This window comes from Silene latifolia, chromosome X (assembly GCF_048544455.1).
Source record: "Silene latifolia isolate original U9 population chromosome X, ASM4854445v1, whole genome shotgun sequence".
Lineage (NCBI taxonomy): Eukaryota > Viridiplantae > Streptophyta > Magnoliopsida > Caryophyllales > Caryophyllaceae > Silene > Silene latifolia.
In genome coordinates, this window is record NC_133537.1 from 35,988,322 (window position 1) to 36,002,644 (window position 14,323).

Here is a 14,323-nt window from a genome sequence, read left to right on the forward strand (position 1 = left end):
CTTATGGTTAGTAATACTTTATACAACCGGAGAAATGATGTGACATGTGACACAATAGGTGTCTCATATATGTAGGCAAGACTCGACAATATTCCAATAGGGAATATATTACTCTTTGAGTATTTTCATATGACCAACAATTATAATTGTCAACATATACAATGATGACATAAGCATGTTTATCACAACGCATGTTTCAATGTGCTATATAGCATGATAATACATGTAAGTTGATAATTTAACTTACGAATCAATTATTCCCTTCAAGCATTAGAGATGATTCAACAACTTTCAAATTAGATGTATTTTTCGACCATTTACTTCACAATATAATATATGTTGGTCACATTATCACTCTTGTTTCAAATGTGAAGCAATGCCCACTTCTAGTGGGAATACCAATGTTTTAAAATAAACACATAAATCATGAAAATATCCATATCCTCATACTAATCACTGCTTGTGGTATACTTTCATACTTTTATTAGATGAGCAAAACAATGTCATATTATTCTCGGGGAAAAATGGCATATAATCAAATTTATTATGTAATGTGTCGATATGACTACATTACTTATATGAAAGATAAAATAATTTCATCCTCAAAACATTATATCTCATTCGCTTCAGGGAATGTTTTGAATCGGTTTGATATGTTTCTGAATTTTTCAAAATTGTCGCATAATTTGCAGACATTCATGTATGAACACCGAGTTCATTCTTAATATTGATACTCAAAATAATACTCACTATGTGAAATGTGAGAACTTATAAACACTGTAAACTTCAAGTCACAGTTTCAATATTTGCAAACATTATGAACTCCAGGTAATAATTCAGTATATGTAAACAGTATGAACTTTGGTCATAGTATGAGTATCAAAATTTCAGCTCGTATATCATTTTTTTTCTTTTTCATATCAAACTCTTGCATATACGAGTTTCATATTCCCACATGACTTTTCATGAGATATTTACTTTTATGAGATATTTTCATTTATTTCAATGAACTAATTTGCCTCAATAAGGTCATATGATTAAGCTCAATTAAGGCTTTTTTTACTTGGCTCAATAAGGCCACATCATTAGGCTTAATTAAGGCCGCAACATTAGGCTTATCATAACGCCATATTCTCGATCTCTGCTACAGACAAAGTCTTTATGAGATGTCACATTCACTTCAAGGAATGGATCAAATTTCATATCTCATTATTCTGTTCGACTTCAGGTGAACAAGAATCAATTCGCAAATAAATTTGCCTTTCATAAAGACCGCTTTAAATTGAAAAATGGATCATATACTCATAGACGTGGAATTTTGACCACTTACACTTATACAATATGAATATATTGTACCGATGAGACAGTGTTAAATTATTACATACCTTTAAAACTTTGAACTTCAGGCCAAAGTTATAACTTGGATATATCTCTCATCTTTATAAAATAAATCCTTTGGAACTTTAGATCCAAAAATATATCATACATTATGTAAGACTAAAATTATAATTATATACACCATTATAAAATCGCTCTGAATGGACTATAGCACAAAAATATATTAATTCCTTTAGTAGACGAGATTGATAATTTCATAAGACGGTTGAGGTGCAATAACATACTCAATACGGTCATTGTACAAACGGTAGTGTAAAATCGCATCTGATCTCGTTGGTATAACAAGCATAAATTACAAAATATATGGGTAATTATTACTTCTATCATACATGATGCAATTCTAATGGTACTATACCCCACTAATGAGATAAAATTATTATGGCCAATAAAAATCAATTCTTAATAACAGGACATATAATACCACAACATGTATGATTCAAGACATGTTATTACGCAAGATTCCTTTTAATAGAAGTAAATTACATTACCTGCTACATGGAGTATATGGTTTATATACACATGTTGTCTTTAATTTCAACTTAGTTGTTCTCATCAAACTATGGTTTAAATCAAACCATGATTAAGGCATGTAAGTACATAAAACGGCCGTCATTTGACAAACATGTGTGGGACATTGATAATTTGAAAAACGAATAAAACATCATCATACTAGTTAATTAACTCATATACCATCACTAACCACTAAAACAACATAACAAGACTAATTTAAAATTCAGCTAAAATCAATACTTCATCATATGTGTGTCTATCCGTTAATCTGTATTATACGCACTATCATATGAATGTAAAAAATTGATTTGACTCTTTTGAATTTTGTACAGATGGCGATGTGTAGTTAGAGGATTATAGCAAGTACGGAGTATCAATTATAATTGAGCATGAGACTACATGTGATGGACAATTACCTATAATTCTTATATTTCGTACTATCAAATAACCATAAATAATATTGTGAGAACGTACCCGAATTAGCTGAGGAATATAATATAATATCTGATATGAACCTTTTGACTATCAGATCTACTTGATTGTACGAGATTATTAATAATGGTTAGAGACTCGTGCTGATAATGTATTTTGAAATAAAGAGAGAAGAGAACTATAGAGAGAAGGTAGAGAGAAAAAGAGAGAGACAAAACTGTATCTTATTCCATTACGAGGGGTATATATACACATACAATGAGGGTAAAATTTCCATAAGCTAATACACTCTAGAATATTCTAAGATATGGACATCCATATAATATTATACTATAATACTAGTTTGAATGCCCGTGCGTTGCAACGGGGTAATTAACTTATTTATAATGCAAAAAAAAAACGTTATAAGCGTTTAATGTTTACATTATATGTCTAATGATTTGTTTACATATTATTAAAATATCTCTTTCAAAAAAAAATATTAATATATATATGTGGGTTAACTCTTATTTATAATTATATAATCACCCTACCTTATATTAATCTTTAGATGTGGGACAATTCTACTATTTATAAGTAATATATTCACAAAAATTGGATTTTTTTCTGATGTGGGACAATTCTAATATTTATACGTAATATATATTTATCAAACCTGCATTATTTTTCAATGTGAGACAAATAACATACTTAGAATTACACCATCTTTTTTGCACTTAGTTCGACATCCAACCAGATCTCGAATACCGAATACAGACAATTGCTACTCATTATATCTAATAGTTATATTTAAATTTAATAATATGATCAAGTACTCTCCATTAATATTTGTACGTTGTTTTTCTTCAAAAAAAAAAAATTAAAATAATTGAGATACGGAAATTTCCCGTAGTACCCCTTAGTTTTGTTAGATTTTCCATGTTACCCCTACTTTTAAAAATCTGCCCATGGTACCCTTGAGGTTCCATTTTTTTGCCCATGGTACCCTCTAATATAAAGGCTGTTAAATGGACGTTAAGTTTGATGGCGTGGCAATAAAATAACAATCAAAAAATTATACCCCCTTTATTGTTTTATTGGTACGGATATCTCTCTTTTAAATGCAAATTTAATTAACTATATCATTATTCTCATGGTAACCTTGAACTTTGATAGATTACACATGCTACCATTGACGTTTGTTTTCTATTTTTTTATCATAATTAAAATATGTGCAAATGATAAGAACCTATACTCTAATGATAGAATATTTTTTAACACAATTCTAATTATATTATTTAAACATTGTATATTTACGGATTTACCACACCTACATTATTTTTCAATATGGGACATATAAATTCTATAGGTAGAAAATATAATGATATAAACTTTTAAGAGCTCTCCAAGACAATACTAAAGCGACTCAAAAGATTTTGGGTTGATGCCTAAGTTCCAAGGATGCTCATAGAATCACCCACCTTATGCTATATTTTGATGTGGGAAAATTCTATTTTTTATATGTAGTATATTTATCACACCTATATTATTTTTCAATGTGGGAGATATAACATATTATGAAATACACCATCTTTAATATGTGCAAATTATATGAAATCTATATATACTCTAATGATAGCATTTCTTACCATGAATCTAATAATATTATTTTCATAATTTTTTTACCGACATTATTTTGTCAAATGAAATTTAAAAGTTTTTATATGAAAATTAGAAACATCACTTGAATATAAAATAAGAAATACATAGTATATATTATAATAACTAAAAGATTTTCCAAACATTAACTTAGGTTAGAAATCATTATTGTAGAAATAAAAATAATATAAACTCTTTTAAGAGTTATCTCTGACAATACTTAAGGGAATCAAAAGATTTTGGGTTATGACTTCTATTTATAATCATAAGATCACCATGCCTTACGGTAATCTTCCGATATGGGACAATTTTAATATTTATACATAGTATATTCACCACACTTACGTTACTTTTCAATGTAGGACAAATAACATACTAACTACTAAGTACACCATTTTTTTGTACCTACTTTGAGATCAACCCGATTTAATAATGAGAAAATACAATACAATACAATATACACTCTAATGATAACATTTTTTTGTCACAATCTAATTATATAATTTTCATACGATATTTATTTTCAAATGAAATATAAAGTTTTTATATCAAAATAATAAACATCACTTTAATATAATATAGAAAATGTATATATATGGGACATTTCTATTATTTATACATAATATATTCATAACACCTACATTATTTTTCAATGTGAGACATATAACATATTAAAAAGTCTATATCTTTTATATCAAAAAAATTTTGGATTAATACCTAAGTTTCAAGGATGCCTCCTATTTATATTTATAGAATCACCCTACCGTATACTATTATTTCAATGTGAGATACATAATTTAATTATTTAGACGTAGTATGTTCATAATGCCTACATTATTTTTCAATGTGAAAGATATAACATACCAAGAAATACATGTCTCTTCTTAAAAAACCACTATTGTATACATATTATTTTTCTTTGAAGGTAAAAACCACTTAGTCTCGATCATTAGATATGGATCTCTACATCGTACATATAACGACTCATTAAAGCTCTATTACTGCATTCAGAAGACAACCATTAGTAAAATCTTTAGTTTTGTATTGTGTCAGGAGACTACCATTAGTAAAACCTTTTATTTTTTGATTTTCTTGTTCAACCTTTAGTTATTTCCCGATTAATTCCCAACGATTTCCACTTTATTTTTATATCATATCGTAGATAACGATAGAAAATCTTAAGAGCTCTTTAAAACAATATTTATGAGACTCAAAAAATTTTGGTGGATACATAAGTTCCAAATATGCATCCTATTTATAATCATAGGATCACATCACCTTATACTAATCTTTCGATGTGAGACAATTCTACTATTTATATGTAGTATATTCACCACACCTACTTATTTTCCAATGTGGGACAAAACATACTAAAAATTATACAATTTTACGTATTAAGAAGTACACCATCTTTAACATGTGCAAATAATATGAAATTTATACTCTAATGATAGCATTTTTTAACACAAAGCTAATTATATTATTTTCATAATTTTTTTAACGATATTTTTTTGCCAAATCAAATGTAAAAGTTTGATATAAAAATTGGAAATATCACTTGAATATAATTTAGGAAATATACATATTATAATAATTAAAAGATTTTCCACTTTATTTTTTACATCAAAAATTATACTTTCCTAAATTTATTTTTGATGATGTGGACGCTCTCAGATCGCTCGAAAAAACTCTCTTTTATATATATATATATATATATATATATATATATATATATATATATATATATATATATATATATATATATATATATATATAGATTTTATAACAATTTCAACTTATTTGTATTTTGATCCTCTTATTTTCAACATATTTTTATGCTTGTTATTAGGGCAGAGCAAAAAATCCGATTATCCAAACTGATCCGATATCCGATCCGAATGTTTGGATATCTGATCCGAAAGTGAAGTTTGGTTTGGATATCTAATCCGAAATCTTTGGTTTTGGTTTGGATATGGATATTAGAATTAAAACATTTTGATATCTGATCCGATCCGAAACTATAGTTTTCTAGTATAATTTCGAGAAAATAAAATTTTATTTGATACAACAACTTAATTAATGTTTAAAATATTAGAGAAATATCTAGGTGGTACTTAAATTTTATGTCGAGAACATTGGAATAAGAATATTAAAGAAAATCATCATGTAAGACTATGAATATAATCGTGTTTCAAACTTAATTTTAAAGTAAATTCTAAAGTATGGATATCCGATGGATATCCGCATCCGATCCGATTATTTTGGATACCCGAACATTGGATATCCGAAACATTTGGTTTGGATATTGGATATCTAACTTCAAGATTTTTAATATGGATATCCGATCCGAACTAGCACTTTGAATCAAATACTCGATCCGTACTCTGCCCTACTTGTTATACATATGAGTGTATCACACCAATAGAGTACATGTCATTGATCCTAACTCTTAAGTCCATTTTGATATTCTAAACTTCTAATCTTTATTTTCGAACAAAAAGTTTGCGGCAGTAGGAATAATAAGTAGCAACGGAGCATACTCCATCTATTTTGTGTTTGGTTAATTGTGTCATTTAATTTGAACGTAAAAAATCTAGAAGAATATTATCTTTCTCAATTTCTAATATTTGTAGCACTCTACTCTCCTCATGAGATTCTTTTTCAATGATTAAGGCCTTGTTTGGTAAACAGCATATTAGGTGAAATTAGTAGATTGCAGCTTAAATTTTATTTTTTTTAGGTTTAAGCTTAGTGTTTTAAATAAAATACATATAATTTTAATTAAAACTAATAAGTTATACGGAGTAGTTAATTACGCATGATCAACGTTTTACAAAAAAAATGTAATTGATCAAATATCATATTAATTAAAATAAAATTTATTTGAATAATGCAACAACAACATTAAGCTATTAAATTATATCATTTCACGATACGTTATGTTCCAAATCAGTTAAAATATTTATTCAAAATGATGTGAATATAATTTTATGTAATTTTTAATTTTGTCTGTATAACGTTTGATATTTATTTATCAAACATATAGGGTCCAAACTAAACTTATTCAAATGTTTTGGTTGTGTCTTAAATGTGCTATGTGTCAAACATATATATATATATATATATATATATATATATATATATATATATATATATATATATATATATATATATATATATATATATATATATATATATATATATATATAAGAAATTTGCACCTTTTGTTTTTTTTAATAACTTTATATAATGATGTTTAAGAATTTACCCATAAATGAAATAGGATGAACTTACTCAAATATAATTTTTATAAGATAACATATAAAATATTTAACTAAAAGTAATATTTAATTAGTCATAATCAATGTTTTATTCTTGACTTATATATATTTAACTGAAGATATTTACAAAAAAAAAATTGCAACTGAATATCCAGTGGTACCCCTAAACATAATTAAAACATCTTAAAATACCTAAAATGCTCTAATCCGCCTCTTTAAAATGTTTAATTTATACATTTTTTATTGATTTTTTTGGCAATAATTTATCATGTCATTAAACATCGTCTACTCAATTATAAACATATTTTCTTTGCAGAATTTAACATATTAAAAACGTGATTTTTAGTAGTTTGGGTATTTTTAGAACATTTTACTAAATTTACGGATACCACTTATATTTTCAAAAATATAGGGGCACCAAGTAGAATGCGAAGAAACAAGGGATACCATATGGGCCGGAAACTACTACTTTTGAATATGCTGCTATTAGCAGTATATTGTAATAGCATATTGAGTTTATATATGAAACGATAGATTTGTAATATAATCAGCTAGTTACCAAACACGTTCTCTCAATTCTGCTAATTTAATATGATGGTAAAACCTGCTACTATAACCTGTCAACCGTATTCTGCTTCTACCGTTTGCCAAACAGGGCCTAAGTGATATGTCTTGGTTTAACTAATTTAACAAAATTCTTTTCTAAGAAATATGTCTACATCGCACGGGGTGGTGATATAATACTTGAATTTCTCTTGTATTGCTTGTCGATCACAATTCACCGTATTGCTCATCGATCATAATTCAACGTATTGCGCACCGACCACATAAGCCACACGACCAAAAATCAAAGTGTAAATTTAATAATTCTAAATTTTTAGTTTTAAAAGCGATAAAAGAGGTGGGATAAAAATTTAATGAAGGTTTTCAATATCTTAATATTGAGTTCTAAATTTAATAGTTCTAAAATATGAGTAGTTTTAAAAGCGTGCTTCTTTTACATGTTTCTCGGGAAAAAAGAAAAACTTTTCTAACCGCATCAATGACGATGTTATCATTCAAAAATTGCTCGGGCAATTGATTTTGTCTCGATCATGATGAAATACTTCCTACAAAAAAAAATGGAAATTCAAGCTATTAGTTAGTATGTTTAAAGTAACAACATTATATTAACAAATCAACACTAAGTTTTAACTCAAATAAAAACAATGTACAAATCATCATTAAGAACAAACAACACATGAATATGAGATACAAAATAGGGGAATTAACTACTATTAAGAATAAACTACAACTTAAAAGAAGGTATGACATATATATATGATTATGAACGGAAAACGAACGATCAATATAACTTCTTGCTTGTTTCCTCATTGAGTATGAGTATATATAGATGGCATGGCATAGAAGTTCTTTCCCAATAGAGTTTTTATAGTCATCAAATGCAAAAAGTAGAAGTTATATTATCATTATAGCTAGTCCAATTTTAATCTTAATATAATATATATCCTAGATATATAGCTTAGTTGTCATGTACCAAAATTCCTATATGGAATATTCATTATTTTATTTTTTGCACTAAAAAACAAAAAAATATTCATTGTTTTTTTTATTATTTATTTATGTTTGTAGAACAACAAATTATGTCCATCTCCTTGATCGTCTTATAGGTCTATGTAGTCGAGCAGGAGAAGGTTTACCCACAATGTATTTCTATTTGGATTTAAGAATTAGCTGGAGTTGAAATTTGGATAGAGTTCTATTCTATTTATTATTAAAAAACATATTAATAGTAGTGGAGGTTGTTATCTAACGTATATAGGATAATAATCAAATTTATCACCTCTAATATTAATATTAATAGTTAGGTATTTAAAAACAAATTAATAATATTTAGGTAGTTTAAAAAGCTTGGGAACTACGAAATCGCTTGAAAAAAACTTCCTTTAATCACAAATTATACTCCCTCATATTCACCATTTTCTTCCCTATTTCCTTATTCGGATTATTCGGGTTTTTTTCCTTTTTCTTTTTTTTGGGTTGATTTGTGTGGTCCAAATTAAATTACATGTGGGGTAGTGTGTTTTGTGTGGTCCAAAATTGGTTTCTTATTCCTTGTGCAAAAAGGAAAGGGGAAGAGTATAGTGAACTAGGTAGTATCCCGCGCTTCGCGCGGCCTGTTTTAAAATTTTATTATTATAATTGAAGAAAAATAATATAATTCATATATAACCTTTAATATTTTTACCTATAAATAAAAATAAATTATTTTTTTCTCAAATTTTATTTTTTTAGGTTTAAGCTTAGTGTTTTAAATCAAATACATATAATTTTAATTAAAACTAATAAGTTATACGGAGTAGTTAATTACGCATGATCAACGTTTTACACAAAAAAATGTAATTGATCAAATATCATATTAATTAAAATAAAATTTATTTGAATAATGCAACAACAACATTAAGCTATTAAATTATATTATTTCACGATACGTTATGTTCCAAATCAGTTAAAATATTTATTCAAAATGATGTGAATATAATTTTATGTAATTTTTAATTTTTCCGTATAACGTTTGATATTTATTTATCAAACATATAGGGTCCAAACTAAACTTATTCAAATGTTTTGTTTTGGTTGTTTTCTTACATGCTTATATGTCAAACATATATATATATATATATATATATATATATATATATATATATATATATATATATATATATATATATATATATATATATATATATATATAGAGAGAGGCGGGATCTCGTGAGTTTGATTTTTACGGTGAGTGGTGAGTTTGGAAAATCTCAGCCACTAGATTAAAAAAAATCAAGGGCAGAGATTAAATCTCATAACTTTAAAAAAATAGACAAACAAAATCCATTCCTTAGCAAGATAACGCATCAGAAATTCAGAACAACAAAATTAGCTTCTCACTAAAACTTTCTCAGTTGAAGAACGTGCAAACCATTGAAACAAAACCCTAGAAATTTGGGGAAAAATATCATAGCACATCAATTTCTTCTCAATTTCAACAATTAAAAATTAATTCAACAATTTTTATTAGTTTTCGTCAATTATTGATCAGCCGCTCATCGCCAAATTGGTTTTTATCCGTTTGTTAATTTGCAACAATCTGGTAGAGACAAGGACATGAGTGGTCGGCGGTGCCTGCTGGTCGTGATCGTGTCGTCGTCGGCGGCGGCGTCTGGTCGTGGTGGTGGCAAGTGTGTGAGGTGAGTAATTAGGTTCTGAGGTGAGCTTCTTGCTTCCTGCTATATCTCGATGAGCAAGGATCAGTTATTCAGATTTTTAGCCTGGCAAAATCGTATTTAGTTGGTTCTGTACTACGACTGTAGTCGCAACTCCAATGTTAAAACTTGGTTTTCGTGTTGGGGATCAAACCAAAAGATATGGTCTATGGATCTTCTCTTGGAAAAGAGTATAAAACCATGTTCATCATTGTCTACATCTTTCGGAGACGGTTCGGTCTCGACAAAAGCTGCTAGTGGCCAACATAGTAATGTTTCTCAAAGTGAAGAAAGTAAGAGGGTTTTGTTACAAGATGAGGTGATCATTAGGGCTGCAGGCTTAAGTGATGCAAACCAAGTTGTTGAAATGATAGGGGAAAGTGTAGGAAGTTGTGGTGTGAGTAGTGCAGATTGTTGTAGGATAATCAAGGCTGCTCTTGAGTGTAACAATACTCACTTGGCTCTCTCTATCTTTGCTGCTATGCGCTCTTCTGCCTTTGATCAAGGTTCTTTTCGTCGTTTCCATGTGTTTTTGTGACGGTTTTTTAGTCGTCTGTCATTTATCGGTTGTACTAGTAGTAGAACCATTCATTCTTTGATAATTTGTTAAAGCAATCTTGACTGTGCAATTCTATGCACTGCATTAATTAGTGCATTGATCAAATATTTGTAAAATTGCAGGTGTACAGGAGAATGGTAGTTTTGTTGGGAGGTGGAGATGGGCGAGGCCAGAATTAAGCGTGTACACCACATTAGTGATTGGTCTAGCAACTTCATTGAGGGTTTCGGATGCCCTTAAAATAGTTGATGATATATGCCGAGTTGGACTTTCTTCAGTAGAAGAGGTTTTGAGCAGTTCTCAATCTTCAGTAGTACTGTTGTTTCATTCTATGACTTTTAGACACGGTGTAATTTATTAAAGCTTCCAATTTTTCAGGTCCCTTTTGGATCTCCTTTCCCGACAACCCCTCCCTGTTCCTCCTGAGGGTGAACCATCTTCCTTTCCTTCTCATCCCTGACCTTCTTCCTCCTTCCCCGATGACCTCCACTGCTGGCCTTCATCCCATTTCCATTCTCACAATCTCGTTTCGGACTCCTCAGTTCAACCGAACAAAATCTCAGATTCACAAAAAAAAAAATGACTAGAGTACAAAAACCATGGTCACCACTTACCATAGTATTTATCGGGAATAACTGGTTTAATGTGTGATTGAGACCGGTGGTGTTGTGTCCAGTGGGGAATTGGGGATGGTGATGAGTTTGGCGGTCGTGGCTTTGTGGATTAGTGTTTTAACTTTTAAGTATGTGGGATAAATCGTAATATGGACTCCATGGTACTCATTTGCCTTATTAAGTTTTATATTCATGTTCATAAGAATTGTGACCGTATATAGTTAGAAAAACACAAAATTATAGAGGGAGTTTTCGTATGATTCTTTGCTCTTGTGCTCACTTGCTACAGAATCAATACCATCAGGATAACACCGTCATAACAACACAATAACACCGCAGAATAAAGACAATAACAGGAATAACATCGTAAAACACAGGAATAACAAAGACAATAACACGTGGTAAAAAAGAGTAAAAAAATCAAAGTTGTAAAAAATACTCAAAGTGACACAGGAATAACATCACAATAACACCAGAATAACAGCACAATAACATGCGGTTAAAAAAAAAAGTAAAAAAATCAAAGTAGTAAAAAAATCAAAGTGACACCTTAATAACATCACAATAACAAAGAATAAAAGAGAATAACGGCACAATAACACGTGGTAAAAAAAAAAGAAAAAAAAAATCAAAGACGTAAAAAAAATCAAAGCGTTTTAATAACATCACAATAACATCAAAGTAGTAAAAAAATCAACGTAGTAAAAAAAAAGTGACACCGGAATAACATCGCAATAAAATGAGAATAACAAAGACAATAACACGTAAAAAAAAAAAGAAAAAAATCAAAGTCGTAAAAAATTCACAAAGAATGTTATAATAACATCACAATAACAAATGAATAACAATAACAAAGACAATAACATATGGTAAAAAAAAAGAGAGAAAAAAATCAAAGTCGTAAAAAAATCAAAATAATGTTAGAATAACATCACAATAACAATTTGGAATAACAATAACAAAGACAATAACATGTGGTAAAAAAAAAAAAAAAAGAGAGAAAAAATCAAAGTCGTAAAAAAATCCAGGTAAAAAAAAGCACAATAATAGCATAATAACACGAGGTAAAAAAATAAGAGTAAAAAAATTTCAAGTAAAAAAAAATCCGTAAAAAAGAAAAAGAAAAAAAGGTAACATAATGAGTAAATTAAAGAAAAACATAAGAGAAAACAAAAATCAAAGTGGTAAAAAAAAAGCATAATAACACGAGGTAAAAAAAAAGAGAAAAAAAAAGTAAAAAAAAAAAGTAACATTAGAAAAAAGAGAAAATAAGTAAATGACAATGGTTTTATATGACATGTAAGATTTGATCTTGGCCACTCATCTCTAATATAATCTAGTGGCTGAGATTACCCCAACTCACAACTCACCATAAGAGAGAGCAAAGTTCTCCTAAGTCCTTTATATATTTTGAGTCCATAAGTCCCTCCCACAACCCTTGGATCATGCATGGTGGAAGGTTGAGATTGAAAGCAAGAAACACACTTAACACTAATTAATTTACTTCTCTCTCTAGTTTTAGTAATACATTCACTAATTCATTATCATACACAATTAACACCATCTTTTGTCTTATACTTCAAAGTTTGTGAAAATTTTGTTAACATTTTTCCTGGTTCGGTTTTTTCATATTTTTTTTTTGAGACAAGTTTTCGACATTTTAGGATTTTACGAGTGTAATTCTAACAGCAAAAAGTGTAATTTTAAGGAATATTTACGAGAATTTTGCGTTTTACAAGTTTAACTTCAATCTTTTCCGAGTGATTTTAACGAATAATATTTTGAATTTTTGTAATTTTATCACAAGTTATTGTAATTTAGCATTTTACGAGTGTTATTTTAATGACAAAAAGTGTTATTTTAGTCCAGGTAAGTGTAATTTCAGTCCAATGAGATTGTTATTTTTAGTCAAGGAGAATGTAATTTTAGTCCAGAAAAGTGTAATTTTAGTCCAGAAAAGTATAATTTTAGTCCAGTAAAGTATAATTTTAGTCCACTGAGAATGTAATTTTAGTCCATTGAGAGTGTAACATTAGTCCAATGAGAATATGAGAATATGACCAAGTCCATTGAGAGTGTAACATTAGTCCAATAGAGGTAAGTTTAATTCTAACAGAAAAAAGTGTAATTCTAACAACAAAAAGTGTAATTTTAGCCGAAAAAAATGTTATTCTAGCAAAAAAAAAGTATAGTATAATTTTAACAGAAAAAAGTGTAATTTTAATGAAGAAAAGTGTAATTTTAACAGAAAAAAAAAGTGTTATTCTAGCTAAAAAAAGTATAGTATAATTTTAACAGAAAAAAGTGTAATTTTAATGAAAAAAAGTGTAATTCTAACAGAAAAAAGTGTAATTCTAACAACAAAAAGTGTAATTTTAACAGAAAAAAGTGTAATTTTAATGAAGAAAAAGTGTAATTCAAAAAAAAAAAGTGTAATTCTAACAACAAAAAGTGTAATTTTAACAGAAAAAAGTGTAATTTTAATGCAGAAAAGTGTAATTCTAACAGAAAAAAGTGTAATTTTAATGAAGAAAAGTGTAATTCTAACAACAACAAAAAGTGTAATTTTAGCCGAAAAAAGTGTTATTCTAGCAGAAAAAAGTATAATTTTAACAGAAAAAAGTGTAATTTTAA

General features: G+C 28.2%; 1 protein-coding gene across 2 annotated transcripts; it reads left to right on the plus strand.

Moving 5' to 3' along the window:
* The first annotated feature begins 10,154 nt into the window (after nt 1-10,154).
* Nucleotides 10,155-11,944, plus strand: LOC141623222 (uncharacterized). 2 transcript variants are annotated; one of them, XM_074439304.1, is made up of 3 exons: nt 10,155-11,022; nt 11,198-11,361; nt 11,454-11,944. In XM_074439304.1, the coding sequence occupies exons 1-3, from the start codon at nt 10,686-10,688 to the stop codon at nt 11,499-11,501; spliced, it is 549 nt and encodes a 182-aa protein (XP_074295405.1). In that variant the 5' UTR covers nt 10,155-10,685; the 3' UTR covers nt 11,502-11,944. The 2 variants fall into 2 exon arrangements, with proteins under 2 accessions (XP_074295405.1, XP_074295404.1); XM_074439303.1 differs by having other exon boundaries at nt 10,158-11,022; nt 11,198-11,944.
* The last annotated feature ends 2,379 nt before the right edge of the window (nt 11,945-14,323 follow it).